General features: G+C 42.3%; 1 protein-coding gene across 5 annotated transcripts in view; it reads right to left on the bottom strand.

Annotated features, from left to right (window-relative positions):
- Window positions 1-22,276, bottom strand: part of RNF13 (ring finger protein 13) — a 100,279-nt gene that overhangs the window by 9,330 nt on the left and 68,673 nt on the right. For all 5 annotated transcript variants that reach the window (XM_066241733.1, XM_066241735.1, XM_066241736.1 and 2 more), the window contains 3 exons: window positions 20,956-21,046; window positions 12,822-12,927; window positions 6,521-6,614 (listed from right to left, as the gene is read on the bottom strand). In XM_066241733.1, coding sequence (XP_066097830.1) covers window positions 6,521-6,614; window positions 12,822-12,927; window positions 20,956-21,046 — 291 coding nt within the window. The remainder of the gene's footprint in view (window positions 1-6,520; window positions 6,615-12,821; window positions 12,928-20,955; window positions 21,047-22,276) is intronic.

Raw genomic sequence — 22,276 nt, 5'->3', positions numbered from 1 at the left:
ATGATCCGGAAAGACACATACATATAACCAAGGTGGTAGAAAGAAGAAGAGGTAGCAGAGGGTGGAGGAAAGGGCAGAGACTTCCAGTGACTGGTCTGGCATATAAGGAGCTTAGAAGTTATTTATCACTTCTGTACTTACAAGGAAAAAGCTAAAAACAAAAATTGTTTTTGAAAATCAACAGCTCTTCTTAGATCTATGGAAGGGATGAGTTCCCGGGTAAAACTGCTGTCGACAAATCAGACAGGCGGGCTGACATAAGCACAGCTGACTGCAGCAGAAGCCCAGCAGCAGAGCACGCTGCAGGGCCCCAAGCAGGGTAGAGAAACGGACCTGTGACTGACGCGGGAGGCTCCGTGTGGGCGAGGTGAAGAGCTGAAAACTCCAGGGAGGTTTCCTGCTACAGCGTGTAAGGAGCTGAGTCACCCTTCTGTCCTAACAAGTGAAAAGCTGAGCAAACTGAAAAACGAACAAGTCTTAGATCCATCAGAGAAGTAAACCCACAGGGCAAACTCCTGTCCCCAAACTGGATGACCAGACAGGCAGCTACAGAAAATCACCATCAGCAGAAACCCCGAGTAACACACCCACGGGAACCAGCACCCAGTGGGAACCCTGGACAGGAACTGAAGGGCCAATGGCTCGTCCGTAAAAGTCTGTGAGCTCAGCTGACAGGGAAGCCTGACGCCCCTGTTCCACCCTGTGGAGCTCCACCAGGTTCTCGCTGGAGTCCTGGAGAAGCAAGTTCCCGTGGGCTTCTGGTGGAGACAGAGAGAAAGAAGCCATTTTGAAATATGCCAGAAACTACAGTTCTTAACAAGCCTGCCCTCAGGAGAAACTACCTAACCAGATAACCTACTAGTTTGCTTTTACTTTATTTTTTACATTGATTTTTAGAAAGAGAGAGGAAGGGAGAGAGGAAGAGAGAGAAAGAAACATCAATTTGTTGTTCCACTGACATGCATTCATTGTTTGCTTCTTGTACATATGTGCACTGGCCGGGAATCGAACCGGCAACCTTGGAGTATGGGGACAGCCAAATGAGCTGCCTCCCCAGCCAGGGCTTATTTTAAATCAGAGTCTGACTGACATGGGAGAAGAGAAACACCCAGCTCCACCCCCTGCAGCTATTGGGTGCCATCAAAGCTGGGAAAAACTGAGGCACCGTGATGTTCCCAGCCACAACCCACGGGCTCATTAAAACACAGACAGAATCACGGGGCTGTGGGCTCTTTGGGCTCTTTCCACCCCCTATGCCTTTACCAAAAACTTATTTCCTGGAGGCAACTACACTGGCACCTTGAGATACGAGCAGACCAACATACGAATTTTTAAGATACGAGCTGCGGCCCAGTCGGTATTTTTGTTCGAGATCCAAGCAAAATTCCGATACAAGTCGTGATTTGAGAAGCTGCCACTAGTTGGCGCTTTGGCACACGGGTCCAATATCGGCAGCACAACACCAGCATCTCGTTCTTTCTCACATGTTACCCGCAGAATCAAGTAGAATCTCATGCACTGTACTCGTTCTTGCATAATTTTTGCATTTTTTACTAACGTTTTTTGTGTGCTATCATGGGACCAAAGAAAGTGAGCGTAAAGCAGTGGTCCCCAACCTTTTTTGGGCCACGGATCGGTTTAATGTCAGAAAATATTTTCACAGACCAGCCTTTAGGGTGGGACAGATAAATGTATCACGTGACCGAGACAAGCGTCAAGAGTGAGTCTTAGACGGATGTAACAGAGGGAATCTGGTCATTTTTTAAAAAACAAAACATTATTCAGACTTAAATATAAATGGAAATAATGTAAGTTATTTATTCTTTCTCTGTGGACCGGCACTGGTCCGCGGCCTGGGGGGTTGGGGACCACTGGCGTAAAGGACAGTGCTGAAAAATATGTAATGTTAAGCTTAAAGTTAAGAACATGCATTTTTTTACAATTAAGTTTTTGTGGTTTCATTTTAAGTAAAGAAAGTGCAGTTTTAGTTTTGTTTAAAGTTAAGAAAATGCAGTTTTAGTTTACATTTAGTGTTAAAGTGCAGTTTTAGTTTACGTGTCTACAGTGCCCGCATCCCTTCCTCCCCCCCCTCCTCCGCCACCTCTGTTAGCCACACTCGTCAGTCTCCACAGTAAGAATACAGTACTAAATAACACTTTTTTATTTTTTCATATATTTGGTTATGCATTGGTAAAGTATATATAATATGTGTATTGTGTGTTTGTTATTAAAAACGTCTTTTTTCATAATTTAGGATGGTTTGGGGAAGTTTCACAGGGCTGGAACAGATTAAATCTATTTCAGTTATTTTAAATGGGAGAAATATGTTTGATATACGAGTTGACTGACTTACGAGTTCCGTTACAGAACAAATTAAACTCTTATCTCAAGGTACTACTGTAAAAGGTGAAAAGAAAAGAAAAGAAAAGAAAAGAAAAAAGAGAAGAGAAAAGAAGGAAGAAAGAAACAAAAAGAAAATCTAATTTAAAGAGACAGAGTAAGTGTCACAACCAAATTCAGATATGGCAGAGATGTAGGAGTTAGCAGACCATGGATTTAATACAACGTGACTAATATGCAAAAGGCGTCTGTTAAGATAAAGCAGACAACATGCAAGAACAAATGGATAATGTAGGCAGAGATGAAATTTTTGAGAAATAAAAAGAAATGCTTAGAGGTAAAAAAAAACCCCACATATTAAGAATGACACTGCCTGACCTGTGGTGGCGCAGTGGATAAAGAGTCGACCTGGAAATGCTGAGGTTGCCGGTTCGAAACCCTGGGCTTGCCTGGTCAAGGCACATATGGGAGTTGATGCTTCCAGCTCCTCCCCCCTGTCTCTCTCTCTCTGTCTCTCTCTCTCCCTCTCTCTCTTCTCTAAAATGAATAAATAAAATAAAAATTAAAAAAAAAAAGAATGACATTAATGGGCTCAGAAGACAGGATGCGTTGGCAAAAGTCTCTGATCTGGAGGATGTATCAGCAGAAACATACAAAGCCAAAAAGCAAAGAAAAAGCCTGGAAAACAAATAGAATACCTAAGAACTGTAGGAAAACTAAAAAAAAAGGGGGGGGGGGGTATAGCATATGCACAATGAGAATACCAGAAGGAGAGAGAACAGAAGCATCGATATCTGAAGAAAGGATGACGGGCATTCCCTCATGTTAATGTTAAGACGGCAAACCGGAAATCCAGGGAGGTCGAATGAAGGTGAGTAAACTGGACATATACATGCTATAAAGTGGATTAAGCTCACCAAAATCTTGTCACTAACAGAGGTAAGACAGAAATGCAATTCAGAGAGAGGAAAGTAAGCCACATTGACGTGGAATGCATACACAGACGGTAAAACTTCAGAGAAATGAAGGATGAAATCATGGCCGTCAGCCCAGTGGACGACGGCTCCCAGTGTGGACACAGGGATTACGGTCAGAAGGCACAGCGGTTTCTGGGCTGCTGGCAATGTTCTAGTCCCTGAACTGGACGGTTCCAGAAACACGTCATACGCTTTTCTGAATTCACATTATCCTTTACATTTTTAAAAAAGGGATGTAAAGATAAACACTACTCCATACAGATGAGCAAGACTAGAGAAAAATCACTTATGCTCACTGGTCCAGAACCAAGAACCTTCAAGGGAGGCTCACACTGCCACAACACATAGATTTCTGCAAACTATGTTCCAGTGCCCTCGTCTGTCTGCCTGCCCCTCTTCTAGAACAATTTTCTCTGCCTTTCTGTTCTTAAGACCCCAGCATATCCTGCGCTGTGATCGCCTTCAGCTGATGGCTGGGCTTCCAGCCTCGCTGAGAAAGATGGAAGAACACTTCCCAACGCCCCCGGTCAACACCCATCTCTCAGCAGCCCGCAGTGGCAGGCCCCCCTCAGCTCGCTGCCCCTGCGCAGACACGATTCCAGCGGCTCCCCCGTCCCCGCCCACAGCACACGCTGCCGATTCGATTCCAGCGGCTCCCCCGTCCCCGCCCACAGCACACACTGCCGATTCCAGCGGCGCCCCCGTCCCCGCCCACAGCACACGCTGCCGATTCCAGCGGCTCCCCCGTCCCCGCCCACAGCACACGCTGCCGATTCCAGCGGCTCCCCCGTCCCCGCCCACAGCACACGCTGCCGATTCCAGCGGCGCCCCCGTTCCCGCCCACAGCACACGCTGCCGATTCCAGCGGCGCCCCCGTCCCCGCCCACAGCACACGCTGCCGATTCCAGCGGCGCCCCCGTTCCCGCCCACAGCACACGCTGCCGATTCCAGCGGCGCCCCCGTCCCCGCCCACAGCACACGCTGCCGATTCCAGCGGCGCCCCCGTCCCCGCCCACAGCACACGCTGCCGATTCCAGCGGCGCCCCCGTCCCCGCCCACAGCACACGCTGCCGATTCCAGCGGCGCCCCCGTCCCCGCCCACAGCACACGCTGCCTTCCGCAGACAGGCTGGCCCAGTCTGACCCAGCTCCCCCGCCAGCTGACCCCCCACTTCTCTGCTCCCTTTTGTAGTTCCTTTTCCTGAAAACATCGTGTGGTTACTGTCTCCAATCTCACTCCCATTTTCTCTTAAATCCACCTAATCGGGTTCTTGGCCTGACTGTTCTGTCAAAACTGCTCATCAGGATCATCAGTAACCTCTAATGGTCAGTTGTCACTCTCAGGAGCGTCTGACCTGGGTTACCTCTCCTGCTCCTTGATGGGTCTGGATCCCTTGTTTCCGGTAAACAGCCCCCTCCCGCGCTTTCCGGTCTGTGGCTGGTCCCCCTGGCCCCCTCCTTGGCTCCGACGCAGCTGCCCTTCGCTCAGCGCAGGCACACCCCCCAACCCGCCACTCACTGTCCCGGTGAGCCCACCCATTCTCGTGATTTAAATGTCTGTATACCAGTACTTCCAGTTCACACCCCTTTCTTAAACGCCACTCACTTATTATGCCTGGTAAACAGATCAAATCCCACATGTCCAAGACCAATTTCGCACACTTTCCCCAAACCCTGCTCCCCCATTACTGGCCGCCCTTGTGTCTCTCCAGGGCGCCATCCTTCCTGCTGCCGAGACCACAGGGCTGACGTCATCCCGGTTCCTCTCCCCACATCTAGTCCCCAAGTGAGTCGGGGTACTGCACCTTCCCACAGCCAGGGTCTCAGACATCTTCAGCACCCCCACGGCCAGCTGCCCTCCCCCTTGTCCGAGCACGTCTGGGTCTCTGCTGATACCCTGACTCGTAACACAGGAGCAGAAAGATCCTTCTAAGGTTCCATTTCAATCTTACGTTTCCTCTGTTCCAAACCCTTCAGTGGTTATGCATCTCACTCAGAGGAAAAGCCAATTATGTGTGCCTTTTCTAGGCCAGGACAAGAGCACCATTACTTTTTTAAACATTTTCTTTTTCTGAGCTTAGGAAACAAAAATAAACACATAAAATGGAGCCTAAAGAAGTGAGTCCTAAAGCCAGGCTTCAAACTACTTCTGGTCCATGAAGAGCTCCTGCTTAACCGTCACTGTATGGTAACCGTGCAGTGCCTTTTTATAAACGTCTTATTTCTTTTAACATAGAATTTTCCCATTTTTCATAAAATTATGGTTATTGTAATTGATAGGTTTTTAAAAAAGCATTTTATTAACTTGGAAAATAAAAATCTAGCAGAAGTTTTAATGACTTCTCTGTTCCTCCTTTCTATTCTGTATGCATTTTCTTTGTGGAATCAAAAAACAGACCATTTTTAGGGGTATGTGGAACCGCACAGTTTGTCAGCTGCTGGGCAGCAGGTGACCCAGTGTGTGCCGGCACCGAGAGCTCACTACGGCACAGGCGGCAGGCCCACACCGCTCCCAGCTCTGCCATCGCTGGCTGTATGGCACTTGTCACGTGCCTCTCGGACCCACTAGTTCTTCATCGATAACACCCAGTACAGCACCCATTTCATGGAGATGTGAGCGCTAAACAAGATGACACACTTAACACGTAATGACACGTAACAGCAGCCTGCGTGTTCAGTTAACGCAGGTGACCGCAGTGCCGTGCGGTGGGAGGTGGAAGATGGGTGCAGGCCCCCCCCCAGACGGAGAAGTACTCACCCACTGATGTATACAAGTGCTGGCACGTGGTGGTAACAAAGCATTGGGCTGGTTAAATTGTTTTTAAATTCTCTGCAGACCATGGACCCTACTTGCCTTCTCTGGGACACAGCACAGCAGAGACTGCCTGCCATCATTCGCTGTTAACTGTGAGGCACAGTGCACAGCAGGGATTTAGAAGGTGGTGTGGCCACCATGCTTTTTGTTTTGTTTTTTCTTTGAGAGAAGCATCAACTCGTTCCACCTGGTTTGCCACTGACTGCTTCTCACATATGCCTTGTGGGGCTCAAACGGGCCACGTCAAGGTCGGGCCGGGGCTCTTGGGAGCCGCCAGCACCCTTGGGGCTCCAGGACGACGTCCAGCCACTGCACCCTGGCCAGCACCCCAGTCACCACGGAGTCTTAAATAAACTAAGGGTAGTTACTTAGAAAATAAAAATATTCACCCTTTTTGAATTTATGTACAGGGAGTTTCTTAAGTTGATCTTTATGAAGTCTGTTTCTTCTAGCTCTGTGTCTGTCCTGGACAAATTTTGTGATCTAAAAAGAAAAAATGAAGAACCAGATATTAAACATACAAACAGAAAATGGCTATTAAGTAACAAATATCTTTTAAGTTTCTGAATAGCTGCTAAAAATCAATTCAATTTAAATTCTAATGGCAATATTAAAGCATTAAATTACATTAGTGATTACCCCATTAAATTATCTTTTGGATTTTTATTCATTGATGTAAATTATCTTTAGTGTACTCTGACTGAAACATTATACATATGCTTGTTTGAAAAAATACAAATGACAAAACTATAGGCCACAAAGGTCAAGAAGAGTGGGAGGGTTGAAATTCCTGCACATTACAAACAAAAAAATTACCGTACTTTCAGTTCTATCATAAAAATACAGACCACTACTACTACAAATATTCAAAATGTCAGATAACATACAAAGATTTTTAACTATAAATTACTATGCTTGCAAGAATAAAAAGCAAGACCACAGGACTAGAACTAAATGCCAAAACCAACATCCATAAAAGAAAATTTTGACAAATTTAACTACATCAATGTTAAGGACTTCTGTCCTCAAATGACATTGTTAAAAGATAAAACAAGTCATAGATTGGGGAAAAATATTTTCAAACTGCATATCTGATAAGGGATTTGTATCCAGACAATAAAAAGAACTCAAAACTCAATAATAACAAGACAACTTATTAGAAAAATATGGCAATGGCCCTGGCCAGTTGGCTCAGTGGATAAGAGTGTCAGCCTGGCATGCGGGCATCTCACACATGAGAAGCGACCATCTGTTTCTCTTCCCCTCCCCCTTTCCCTTCTTGCAGCCAGTGGCTCAACTGGTTCAAGCATTGGCCCCTGAGGATAGTTCAGCTGGTCCGAGTGTTGACCCTGGGCACTGAGGATAGTTCAGTTGGTCCAAGCCAGGCTCAGGCACTAAAAATAGCTCCACTGATTGGAGCATCAGCCCCAGAGGGGGACTGCCGGGTTGATCCCCCGTTGGGGCACATGCAGAAATCTATCTCCCCTCCTCTCACTTAAAAAAAAAAAAAAAAAAAAAAAAAAAAGATGAATCTGCAGACCCAAGAGTAGTGCCTAGTTCATCCTAGGTGCAAAATAAATAGTTGCTGAATGAAAGGGGGAAAACCTCAAAGTCTACTTCTCTGAAAGGCAAACCAGGTAAACTGACAACACTGTGCAACACACTGATGGATATGAAGAGAATTCATTCCACATAGAGCAGAAATTCTCTTTAAACTGTGATATGAAGATGTAAGCACTATAATCACTTTATGCTACTATATTTGATAACAAACAAAACACAATTTCTTAGAAATATAATTTAGAATGGAAGTAGCCAATGAGCTGAATGCCCAGGTAACTATGATAAAGGTCAGAAGACCTAGATGATTTTATAGGCAACTTTCACCAAAAAGTTAAGTAAAAGATAATTCTAATTATAGAAAAAAATATTTTAGAGAATAGAAAATAAGAGAAAGCTTCAATTTTATGGAGCTAGTTTTACTGTGTCTAGTTATTTTTACATTATTTAAAACAGTAAAATATACATAACAAAATTTATTATCTCAACCATTTTTAAGTGCATGCGAATTATGCAGGGTGGGGCAAAAGTAGGTTTACATCGTTTGTATGAAAAATACTACAATAATAAATAATCACACAAGAATACGCTGTTTCACGTATGCACAGCTCTGTGGTATCAGTACACCTAAACTATGTGTTCCCATCACCACTATCCATCCATAAAATTACTCTCATCTTGTAAAACTGAGCAATTAAACAGTAATTCCCCCTTCTCCCCAGCAACACCCATTCTACTTCTGATCTCTGAATGGGACGACTCTGGGTACCACATAGAAACAGAATCATACAATATCTGTCCTTTCATGACTGGCCTATTCATTTAGCACAATGTCCTCCAGGCTCGTCCATGATGTAGCCTGTGTCAGAACTCCCTTCCTTTTTAAGGCTGAATAATAACTCCATTGTATAATCCAGTGGTAGTCAACCCGGTCCCTACTGCTCACTAGGGGGCGTTCCAGCTTTCACAGTGGGTGGTAGCGGAGCAACCAAAGTATAAATAAAAAGATAGATTTAACTATAGTAAGTTGTTTTATAAAGATTTATTCAGAGCCCTGGCCGGTTGGCTCAGCGGTAGAGCGTCGGCCTAGCGTGCGGAGGACCCGGGTTCGATTCCTGGCCAGGGCACACAGGAGAAGCGCCCATTTTCTTCTCCACCCCTCCGCCGTGCCTTCCTCTCTGTCTCTCTCTTCCCCTCCCGCAGCCAAGGCTCCATTGGAGCAAAAATGGCCCGGGCGCTGGGGATGGCTCCTTGGCCTCTGCCTCAGGCGCTAGAGTGGCTCTGGTCGCAACATGGCGATGCCCAGGATGGGCAGAGCATCGCTCCTGGTGGGCGTGCCAGGTGGATCCCAGTCGGGCACATGCAGGAGTCTGTCTGACTGTCTCTCCCTGTTTCCAGCTTCAGAAAAATGCAAAAAAAAAAAAAAAAAAAAAAAGATTTATTCTGCCAAACAGCGAAAATCCAACATAAAGTACTTGGTAAGTAATTATTATTATATGCTTTAATTAGCTGTAACTCTGCTTTATAAATTTTAAAAGGAAAGTTACTTTTCCCTACTTTATAAATCACCATTACTGTGGAACTGGTGGGCGGTTAGAAAATTGTACTACTAACAGAGATACAAAAGTGGGCGGTAGGTATGAAAAGGTTGACTACCCCTGGTATAAACATACACATTTTGTTTATTCATCATTGATGGACAATGGGGTTGCTCCTACCTTTGGCTGTTACAAACAGTGCTGCTATAAACACAGTTTCAACTCCCTACTTTCAATTGTCCTAGGTGTACACCCAGGATTCCAGTTGCCGGGTCACAAGGGATTGCCTAGTTCTGAGGTCAAGATTATTTCAGCTCCATAAAACTAAAACTTTCTCTTACCTAGACATTCAAATGGCTAATATTTTATTTAGGATGTCTGCATCTATGTCCAAGTATAAAACTGACTCATATTAGAAATCTGAATAACACAAAGTGCAAAGACAAAATTTATATATCATAATCAATTAGTTAACCCCAAAAGTACAGGATTTTTTAAATTTATAAAAAAAAATTAATGCAATCAAACTTAATAAAGAGAGAAAACAATGATAATTACAATAGATAGAAGACATAATTCAGCACCCATTATTTATCTTTAAATGCACTAAAAATTTGGTTTCTTTTATTTCTAATCCTTATACTATAGCTTTTTTTTTCATGTTTTACCAGAAATTATAACACAATGCTAATACCAATTGGCATCCTTTTTTGTTTCTGACTTTCAAGAGAAGGCTTCTAATAACTTACCACTTAATGATATTCAAGTTTTTAGTTAATAATCTCTATCAGCTTAAGGGTATTTACTTCTATTGCCAGTTTGCCAAGAATATTTCTTGTTTGTTGTTCTAAGTTTCTATACTTCCTTGTTTCTACACTGAAAACTCAAGAGATTCAACAAATTCAAATTATTAGAAAAGGAGAATTCAGCAAGTGTTTACAAACAGAAAATTATTATATAAAAATCAGTAATGGCCATTGTCCAAGCCATGGTTTCTAAATAAAACTCTCACGACAACAAACCAGGGCTCCTTGGAGAAACGTCTGATTCTAGGGCTAGGACAAGAAAAATGTAAGATGAGTCTGAAGGTTCTTATATATAGTATCAGACATAAAGAAGGACTTAAAAAAGAAAAACAAAAAAAACGAATGGGTCAACGAGACACAGAAGCAAGCCTAACACAGCCCCCAATGGTCAAAGAGCAAATCATTTAAACAACAAAATTAAACACTGTAGTATTTTACCCCGAAATGTACATACACGAGTACTTATTAATATAAATAAATAAGTGCATAAATAAATGCCAAAAGAGATAAACCCTCCTTACAAAAGAATTCTAAATCATTCGCATAGCAGCCGCTGCCACCTCGGGCCGTGGGCCCATTTCCTGCCCCTCTCCAACTTCAGGGCGGGCTCACTGAGTGCCCTGCCTTCCAAGGAGAACAGAACAGAGAAGGGAAAACAGGAACTTCACAGAGGAGAGAGGTGAAGCTGGCGAACACCGCCTCAGCCGAGGGTGGACAGTCAGCCTGGCCAGTGACGTTATGCAGAGATCAGTACCCCCGGCCCGTTATGATGAAAACAGCATCTCGCCTCGGACCTTCTCTCTACAAACCCGGGATCCAGTCTAACCCTAAGAAAAATGTCAGACTGAGAGACATTCCACAGGATGCCTGACCAGGACTCCTTAAGACCGTCAAGGTCATGAAAACTGAGAGTCTAAGAAACTCTTGTGGATCAGAGGAGACTAGGATGACGTGAAGTAACGCAACACAACCAGGTACCCTGAACTGGGTGCGTTCCTGGGAAAACGGGTGAGACCCACACGAAGTCTGGGCTTTAGTTACTGGTAATGTACTATTGTCAGTTTCTTAGTTTCAACAAAAGTACCCTGATAATGTAAAATGTTAACAATGGGGGATGAGGCCCTGGCCGGTTGGCTCAGCGGTAGAGCGTCAGCCTGGCATGTAGAAGTCCCAGGTTCGATTCCCGGCCAGGGCACATAGGAGAAGCGCCCATTTGCTTCCCCACCCCCCTCCCCCTCCTTCCTCTCTGTCTCTCTCTTCCCCTCCCGCAGCCAAGGCTCCATTGGAGCAAAGATGGCCCGGGCACTGGGGATGGCTCCTTGGCCTCTGCCCCAGGCGCTAGAGTGGCTCTGTTCTCAGCAGAGCGACCCCCCCCCCCCCGGAGGGGCAGAGCATCGCCCCCTGGTGGGCAGAGCGTTGCCCCTGGTGGGCGTGCCGGGTGGATCCCGGTAGGTCGCATGCGGGAGTCTGTCTGACTGTCTCTCCCCATTTCCAGCTTCAGAAAAATACAAAAAAAAAACCCACAAAAAACAAACAAACAAAAAAACAAACAATGGGGGATGAGAACTCTCTCTTTGCGGTTTTTCTGTAAATCTTGATGTTGTTATTGTAAAATTAAAAGTTCATTGTAAAAAAATCAATAATGTTCTATAGACTAGACTAGTAATAACCAATTAAAAAACGCAATTTCAAAAAAGTCTTAACAAAAGACAAAAGATACAGAAAAAAAATTATTAAGCTGATAGATATGAAAGCCTAAATAAATGAAAAGAAATACCACAGCACCATGGGAAGACCAACCACTTCAAAGATGTCATTCAATCTTTAAATTAATCTATAAACTCAATACAAGAAGAAACTTACTGAATGTTGATAAGATGCCTTATCAAAATAAATGAAGTTAGAACAGTAGGACTTGTTATATCTGCAAATCTCACTTCATATCTATCTTAATAGAATATAGAGTGCCTCTCAATCTGCTTTTGCCCAAAGTTTGTTTTCACATCACGTACCATTGGCCTCCAGAAACCTCCGCAATAAACCCCGAGAGACGAAGAGTGCGTGACAAAGGCAGACAGTATCTCAGTCTTGTTATGAAGCTAATTTTGACCCACTAACCCACAGTCCTGAAACCAGACGTTGGTAACCACTGGTTCGGGAGAAACAATGTGTCATTCCACTTCACCTAAAGCCCTTGTGCTATTTTTTATTTACATTTCAGTATGAAAATTTTCCAACACAGAAAAGAGTTGAAAGATTTTTTGTAATAAATATAGCCACTAGGTAGATTCTATAATTAACATTTTACCATGCTACTTTTTATCATATCTCTATCTATCCCTCTATCTACCCATCAATAAATCTTTTTTTTCCTGCAACTTTTTACAAAATACAATGCAGAGATCAGTATACTCCCCCCAAATACTTCAAGATGTATGTCATTACTTAGAATTTAGTAATTTTTCATGGTAAAATTTACATACAATAAAATGCCTAAAATTTAAGTAGACGATTTGGTGATTTAGGCGTTAGTACAACCCAAACCTCTTCTACGATTCGGGCCATGGCTCACAGCCCAGACAGACTCCTCCTACCTGGCCCCTCCCAGCCCCCAGAAGCAATCACTGTTCTGATTTTCTACCCAGTTATCTTCGCCTTTTCCAGAACCAGTACATGAATGGACTCATACAATTTATACTTTTTAATGTTAAGGCTTCTCTTAGTCGATGCAATGTTTTCTGGAGATATCTATATGTCTTTAAAGTATTAAAAACTCATTTATCTACCATGAAGATGACAATCAGGATGAGACAGATGCCCACGATGATGAGGAAGGGGATCAGGTAGTATTCCAGAGGGAGACTAAATTCTGGAACTAACACGATGTGGCCCCTGGAAGAAAAAAGTGAATCAATGAGAAATACTAAGAATTGCCAAATTACAATGCTAATGAAAACCAAACATATTTTTAAAAAGCATTTAGACATTACAATTCAATCCATCAGGCACATCTCACTTCCTAATATATGATTTCCAATGACTTAAGAGGTGAATTTTTCGCCTGACCAGGCAGTGGTGCAGTGGATAGAGCGTCAGACTGGGATGCGGAGGACCCAGGTTCAAGACCCTGAGGTTGCCAGCTTGAGCAAAGGCTCATCTGGTTTGAGCAAAGCTCACCAGCTTGAGTCCAAGGTCGCCGGCTCGAGCAAGGGGTTACTCGGTCTGCTGAAGGCCCGCGGTCAAGGCACGTATGAGAAAGCAATCAATGAACAACTAAGGTGTTGCAATGCGCAACGAAAAACTAATGATTGATGCTTCTCATCTCTCCATTCCTGTCTGTCTGTCCCTGTCTATCCTTCTCTCTAACTCTCTCTCTGTCCCTGTAAAAAAAAAAAAAAAAGAGATGATTTTTCCATATTTGCCAAAATAATTTGTCAATATACTTAAAAGAAGCTTTCAGACTGGGAAGGCGAAATCATCCAGTCAGTACTTACTCTGTCCATCCTGGAAACCTGTCATTTACTGAACTTAGTGTGCATACTTTACATGCAAAATCAGCACTGAAGTAATGGCTACCTTGGGCAGTGTGTCAACAACAACTGCACCCCAACCAAATTACTGTTCACCAGCTCCTCCTACGGGAAAGCTCTAGAGCCAGACTGAAGAGAACACACTCGCCCCTCCCCTCATGCCTTCCTGGACTGTTTACACCAGAGTCAGTGGACACAGCCTCTGTTCTCCGCATTTATCTGTGAAGTACGGCATGGAAGACCGGTGACAGAATCCAAGGAGTTGTAGCTTCCTCTCTACCGCTTACCTTATCCATTACTCAACTAGAAAAAAACTACAAGAATATGTCTGCTGTCAGGGGAGGAGTGGAGAATGCCACATGCCTTATTCCCCTGTTTGTCAACATGTTATTAGTTACTGTCACATTACTAGTGTAAAAACTGATGGGGACTTATGAAATGGAACTTATCAGAACAGGCATACTATTTGTGTTGGGTGAGCAAATTTTACATGGCAGCCAAAGCCTGCAGTCGGCAGTTCCGCCGTGTGGCTGATTTCTCCACGGTGCTCCGGCGCTACCTGGCTAACGAACATGGCGCCAGCAATACCACCTGGTCACCCACTGCCGCGTGAGCCTTTACAGAGCAAAGCGAGGTGCTTCACCACACAAAGATTAAGTGCAGAACAAAAATTCTCAACTTTACAGAAGAAAGTAAGACTAGGCCGACTCTCCTCCCCCACACAGAGACACAGGCTATCAGAGTACTTAAGAAAAACAGTATAAAGAAAATGATTTGTATTCCAAAGTGATTTTTAAGTCTTCATGCTGTTATTTATTATACTCACATCCAAAGAATATCAAACTTCACCAGAAACAAAAACAATCAAAAGAGATTATACTGGAATTCCTCCCCCAAAATTTAAATATTCTGCAAAAACTGTCGAGATGGCTAGAATAAAAATAGCTCTTTACTTCAGTCACTTCCTGGCAGACTAGGGGATGACAAAGAATCACATGCGGTATTTGTATCTTCACATAAAACACCGAGTGGCGGGTACCTCAGCAGGGGAGAGGGACAGGCAGGGCCTGGGCAGCTCTGTCTGACCCCACCTCTTCTGCACAAGGCCAGCTCTGTAAATAATGCCCCTGCTCTTGGCAGGAACCCTCTGAAAGCAGCCCAGGCCTATCAGCAGTGGGCCTTTAAGGTATGTAAAAGAGCCTTCCTATGAGATGCTTGGTCCTGGGCACACCTCCTGCTCACGCCCAACCCCTTGCGATAAATGAACACTGTTCAGGGTTGAAAACCGACTACAGCATATCCTCAATTCAAAACTCACAGCATCTAAACACCTCAGCAACAGCAAAGCTTACATCTCAGACTGTTTTCTCTTCTTTCGTGATTTCCTAAGGGACATATGGCCGAATTAGATAAAGAAATGAACACTGTCCTATGAGGAAAGACCCACAGAAAAAAATGGAACTAAAAGAACAGAGCAGGAAGACCCAGGGAACCAGAAATTAAGAGACTTTACTGGAAACTCCCGGCTATGTATAACCACAGGAATGCAATCAATTCCAGAATTTTCGAGCATTAGGATTCACAGGCCTGTGTTCTAAACGTCGTATGAATGCTTGCCAATCCTATCTCAAACCATTTTAGTTCAATGGAAAGACATACTGTGAGGATTTTTAAAGGATCTACAATTGATAGAAGATTTTAAGCATCTTAAATTGAAAGCCAAATGCACATTCAAGATGTGCTTTTTCTCAACCAAACTGCTTGTGGTGAGAGGGGTGGCAGAGACGACCCTACAGATGGAGAACAACAGGGTGTCGGTCCCCTAGTTCTATTTCAGTCTCCTCTGTCTGCCAGACTCCCCAGCGGAGCCCGCAGACGGACCCAGTTCATCTCAGATCAGTGGTACTTGGAAAAGGAGAGGCTGACATTGCGTCAGTATCTTACCAGAAGACCTCCACGTCCACCCCTAAATGTAATCCACACCCTGAGCTCTGCAGCCAAGATGTGATCACTGAAGCAGAACCCTAAGCAACCGAAGAAATAGTGTCCTGTTCTCTTGTCCATGAGTTACCAGGCTAATTTCAGACCACGTGTCTCGGCCTCAACTTTATAAAAATAATCACTGTCACTTCCCAACCCCTCTGCTGACACACAATCTATTGCCTTGTTGTCTGTTTTCCTATCCAGCGCCCACCATCTTGGATCAAAGAGCTCTGGCCAAACTACTGGGCTCCAGTGGACACACACCAAAGTCTCCCTTCCAATAAACAACTCTCTGGCAATGACATGTCATCAGCCCAACTGCTGCACACCCTATTTCAATGACAACTTGCCTGAACTTGTCCCTTTCAGACAAGGCTCACCTCCAGCAGCCAGCCTGCCTTCCTCACTAGACAGGCCCACCGTGCAGTCCCGGGGCCCCACCTGTGGCCCCCGTCTGCCACCCGCACTGAGCTGTGTCCTGATGAACCGTCCTGAGACAGCACATTTACTGAACATGCTGTCACCGTGCCTGGTGCCACGGGCGGAATGAGAGCAGACGGAGAATGACCAGGATTCTTTGTTCTAACCCCTCATTTTCAAAAGAGAAAGTAGGTCCATGAGAAGTAAGTGAGCCCCAAAGACCACACCCCAGCAGTATCTCCAGTACACACTGCTACTCACTATGATCAAAAATAATTCTTTCCTCAGCCCACAACTGTCAAAAGTTGTATGTCATCCAATGTTATTTTTCCTACTAAAAAGTTACTAAATGTTTTTAAAATTCCATTTCTTAAAAAGAAATAAATGACATCAAAGAGTTTACAAAAATGTTCTCTACAAATAAAGAAACGCTAATTGAGCCAATGAATTTTCTTATCACAGTGATAAATAATCAAGAAGACAGATACATGGTATTGGCAAGAGTTGAGAAAGGAAAGATAACTGGCTCACATTTTTTGGAGGACAGGAAGATAACTGTTCACTACACTTTAAAACCATTATCCTCAGGACTTCCACTTGCAGGTGCTTTTGTTAAAAAACATTTGTACAACTGCACAAGAGGTATGATCAAGGATATCGTCATAACACTCGGAAATGGGCCACGGCTGGAGAAAAAGGATTGAGAGCAAACACTTATGAAGCACTGACTTTGTGCCAGGTGTTCCTTAGGAATTTGATCGATGTGTTTAATCTTCACAGCAGTACAGTGTCATTTATAAGATGAGGGAGGCTATGGGCCGGACGTGATACACTTTGTTGAAGGTCTTACAATTAAGAAGTGATGTAAGCCAGGATTACAATTCACACAAGTCTGACTCCATGCTTATAACCAGTGGTTATTCTGGTTAAGTAAGTAAAAGTATATCTAAACGATAGACTGCTACACAATTTTTTATTTATTGATTGATTTGATTGATCTGAGAGAGGCAGGGGGAGACAACGGCAGAAATATGGATCTGTTTCCGTATGTGCTCTGACCAGGGATCGAGCTGGCAACCTTTGCGCCTCAAGATGCTGCTCTAACCAACCAAGCTGCCCAGCCAGGCGATACTATTCTTTCTAACTGTGGTTAGAAGAATGGATAATAGTTTAAAAGAAGTACAATAAAAGAGCTATTGATGGATAATTTCGTAATAGGATAAAAAGTGAGAATCTTACTTAAAGAGGAAACGAGCTTTCTCACTGGAGTGAGGAACAAGACAAAGATGCCAGCTACCAGCTATCTCCACTACTATTAACACAGTACTCATCAACGTGGTTAGATAAGAAAAGACCATTAGAAGCATAAGAATTAGAAAGAAAAGAACAAGAGGGACCTGGAACACCTGGTCACACACCAACTAAAAGGACCAATTAGAACAGGGGTCTCAAACTCAACTCAGCATGTGGGCCACAGAGCAAGATCACAGCCATTCCGCGGGCCGCACTAGGTCTACAAAAGGCAACTGTTACGCAACACTTTTCTCACTGCAGTTGAAAACAAAAAAGAATCAGTACAACAAGCACAATCGTACATGCAGTTTACTCAGTGTCACAAAACGACCAGAAACTGTAGTTCGCATCACAACTGCTGTTAACTAAGCTAATATCTAGCTAGGATGCTAGAGAAATGAAAAATACAAGTAGGCCCCTAGGCTTACTTAATTTTATCCAAAATATTTTGAACTTTGTGGATTAGTCTGCGGGCCGCACAAAATTGTTCGGTGGGCCGCATGCAGCCTGCGGGCCGCGAGTTTGAGACCCCTGAACTAGAAGCTCCTAGGTTCCCATCAGAAGTCAGGATTCAAGTTGAAGAAGTCTGAAATGGAACAATGCGAACATCACGAAGGATGGTAACTGCAACAGACTAAAGCATATAAAATAGGTTTCCACTCATGAGTTCATGATACTTAAAATATATATATTCAATCATCTTTGGAAGATGCTAGTGAACCAACTCACTTTGAAAAACAGTAAAGGAAAAGAATCAAGTGTTCATCCTGTCTTTCCTAAACATGTTGAATATCAAGGCAAGCACATAATTGCTAAGGTACAAGTCCTCCTTAGAGAAGGACTTGAAGTAATAAATGCAGTATAATATTAAATGACTTGCATCACAAAGACAGAACCAAGCGCTGTGTCTCCTGGTGGAAATACACACCACCACATATAAAGTACCTGTCTCCAGGACCCAACACCTCCTGAGTTGGAAGAAACCTCTAGATCTAATGATCAGTTTACAGAGGAGATAAGTAACAAAGGAATATTCTAGACCAGGGGTCCCCAAAGTTTTTACACAGGGGGCCAGTTCACTGTCCCTCAGACCGTTGGAGGGCCGGATTATAAAAAAAACTATGAACAAATCCCTATGCATACTGCACATATCTTATTTTAAAGTAAAAAAAAAAACAGGAACTAATACAATATTTAAAATAAAGAACAAGTAAATTTAAACCAACAAACTGACCAGTAATTCAATGGGAACTATGCTCCTCTCACTGACCACCAATGAAAGAGGTGCCCCTTCCGGAAGTGCGGCGGGGGCCGGATAAATGACCTCAGGGGGCCGCATGTGGCCCGCGGGCCGTAGTTTGGGGACCCTTGTTCTAGACACTGCCCAAAGATTCAGTCAGAAAAGCCCAGTGGGTAGTAAGAATTCACAGGATAAATTAGAAAATAAATAAATAAAACAAGACATAAGAGCTACTGCAGTATATGGATATTTGGAATATTAAAAATGTTTTTAAAGAAAGGATTTCAAAGTTGGGAAAATCTGAAGACTGAAATATGTTTTGAAATGCATTAATGTTTCTTAAAGGTATGATAATGATAATGTGATTATATTTTTTATATAGCCCTATCTGCCAGTGATATATCCTCAGATATTTACTGCTGAAATCATACTGCACCTGGGACTGGCTTCAAAATAATCATGGTGTGGGGAAGAAGGGGAGTGAGACGGGGTCAGGGGATGAGCGTCCCCAAAATCCTGGCCACGAGTTAATAATTTTGGAACTGAGTGATGACATTCATTCCAGTCATTTCCTTATTTTAAATATGTATTAAAGTTAGGTTAACAAAAAGCAGAATGAACTGCTGACTAGGTAAGAGGCAAGCAGGCAGGCCGGCCGACAGCTGTGTGGGGCAGATCTGGGCTGCAGCCCCTTAGGCATGGCTCTGAAACCTACAAAGCTTTAGAAATAATGTCTGCAATTACTTGATAGTCAATTTAAACTGACCTGACATGATAAAATACACATTCACTGCAGACATGCAGGAGTGGGCAAAAGTAGGTTTATACTTGTAAGTACATGAAACACAAGTCTGTCCTTGTATTATTATCTGTTCTTCCATATGAACAACTGTAAACCTACTTTTGCCCACTCCTGTGGATACTTTGTTGATGGGATGCTCCCTCAAATCCTATTTGGGATGTTACTTAAACTCTTAAAAATCTGAAAAACTTTTAAATCCACAATACAACTGTTCCTAAGAGTTGAAATAGGAAAATGTGTGGGCTTGTATCAACATAGAAAGCGTCTCAATATTAAATAAATTAAGCATGTTACAACATACTATGTATTCCTTTAGTTCTGTTTTATGAGCACATCATCACTAATTAGTGATGAGTCAAATATGGGGAACAATTAAAAGCTTTCTATAAACAGTAGCTGTTGCTAGAGAATGGCATCATAGGAAATTGCATTTAATTACTTTATATTTCTGAATTGTTCCTTATTTTGCGAACACATATGTATTACTTTTCAATTTAAAAATGTATGATTTTACAACTAAAAACAAGACTCTTTAAAATACATATTAAAATATACAGAATTTTTCTAAATGAGGGAACAATATTGAGGTAGAAGCAAACACTAGTCTCTCCCCTCTACTAACTACACAAACAGGGCTGACACAATAGTATCTTGACTATTTTAATAGAACACCCAAAATTACATCCCCCTAACTTAATAAAGATGTTCTTAGCATATCATATGTCAGCAGTTTCTTAAATATCACAACGAAATAGGGAAAAGGGCAAAAACAGGAAACAGAAAACCTTCCCCTCCTCTTTTTACTCATTTTCAAACTCAAATATTCATGGATTTATTCCCCCTACATAAGAGGAATAAAATTTCATTGTGCCAGTTTCCTCTTTAGGCAAACACATAGCAAGAGATCAGAATAACCTAGAGTCTTGTGAGAATGAAATGGGTAAGAAATGCAAGTCTCGGTTTCATGGGTGCCCGGCACTTGCTAACTACTGAATAAATATTCCTGCTTTTATTATTCACATTTTGACCATCCTCTTGGTCAAAAGCCTGTCCCTGCCCACTACCTTTTGGCATCTGTGTCACGGAAGAAGCCCTTAAGTTTTGAGCGGCGTTTTCTGTAGTAGATGAGACAGCTATGTCCTAAGTGAGCTTCTGTTTCTGTGGTACCTTGATAATGAGACCAGGCGTGGGCGATTCCATATAGAAGTTTTTATTCCAAATCAAACTTTTTAAACTTGCAAACAAACTTCCTGCCTCTGTAAAAGTTAGTAACTTAATATACTGTTTTGAAGTGTTTATAAAATAATATTTTCATATAATATAAATCTCTTAAAGTGTCAAATTTAAATCACATTGTTTCTAAATACTAACGGTTTGATTAAACTATTAAAAATGTTTTTTTTATCTTTTTAGCAAATGGGTGCTTTAACCTCTCTAGCATGAAGATAGTTTCAGTATATAATCACACACAAAGAAAACATTAGAATATAATAAGTATTAAAATCATGATGACTGAGATAACAGCACAATACAGCATTCTAAAACATAATCTTTATGAAAACATAATCTTGATTACAACTAACATCAAATTTCACGCAAATGTAAAGAAAAATTTTAATCTACATGATTATTTTCTTATATTCATTACTTACCCTCTTTCATATGTGAATTCATCTCTCAGAGAATTAGCTGATGATTCACCAATAAAGACAGATGGTATGTCAATTTTCTTTAGTACACCGACTGTATAAAGCAATAATAAAATTATTCTTAAAAGTATACACTTAATGTACAATCCACTTAATTTCCTTCTAATAGCAACATATGCAATTGGAAACAATTACAAGCAATTCAAATTGCATACTGGTTGATATTCCCAACTGTAGATTTACACCATCATCCAAGTGGCCAAGAAATACTACATTTATTGTAACGAAAGCTACCAGTTTACAAGTATACATTACCATGCTATCTCAATAGTCCTATGAGACTGGGATATAATTATTTTTAATATTCCCATTTGACGTATCCTTTATAGACATAATTAACTACTAGAAAAGGAAGAAGAGAGAGAAATCTTAAGTTTCCTTTCCACACTTAATTCCTAAATGAAAGAGTGGAAAAGCTCGTTTCACATACCCATTCCCCGGAGAGGTTCAGCCTAAGAATGTAAAGAGAGAGCACTTTACAGCAGGCTGGGAAAGGACAGCACGCATGTGCGGCTTCCCAGAAAGGAAGAGAACGCAGAACTGAGAAGGCGCAGCACAGGAAAGCTGGGCGATTTCTACTTCCTCCTCACCCGGGAGTTCACGGGAGAGCTTGGTGTTTGGACGGGTGTCTTAGGAAATTTGACTCCTACACCTATTTTACAAAACCAAAAGCAAGTGCAAATGCCAAAAGAAACCGTAGAAATTACCCGTTACTCGGGAAGAGAAATAAACACAACCCTCTTAAGGTTACTATAGAAAAAGCAGCCTTTCTGGACGTTTCATAAATGAAATCACATGACATGAAAAGAGAAAAGAAAAGAAAAAGCCTTTCTTCAGCTGTGAGTTAATTTCACAGATTCAGCTGTAGAGAAAGCCCATTTCTTTCATTCTATGTTTTTCATGATAATTTGTTCTACATTTCTTTAAAAATGCATGTTCATTATTTTTTTTTGAAAATAATAAATACACATTTTAAAGGGTAGAGGATACAAGTAAAGAAAACAGAACAAAATCAAAATCTTTTCCACCCAGAGTTTTTATTTGAATAAACCTTTGTTTAGACAAATGTATATAATTATGTAACCACTATCACAATCAATATATAGGATATTCTAACACCCCTCAAAATAATTCCTTTCTACCCCTTTATAGTCAACCCTTGCCCCCCGAATCAGCCACCACTCATGTGTTTTTCTTTAATCCTTATAAAAAAAAAGTTTTAATGCTTTAAAATCTTGGTACTCCTAGCATGGTCAGGCGGTGG

This window comes from Saccopteryx bilineata, chromosome 8, assembly GCF_036850765.1.
Source record: "Saccopteryx bilineata isolate mSacBil1 chromosome 8, mSacBil1_pri_phased_curated, whole genome shotgun sequence".
NCBI classification, from domain to species: domain Eukaryota; kingdom Metazoa; phylum Chordata; class Mammalia; order Chiroptera; family Emballonuridae; genus Saccopteryx; species Saccopteryx bilineata.
Note: the sequence above shows the minus strand (reverse complement) of the source record. Positions and strands in the feature narration are given on the sequence as shown.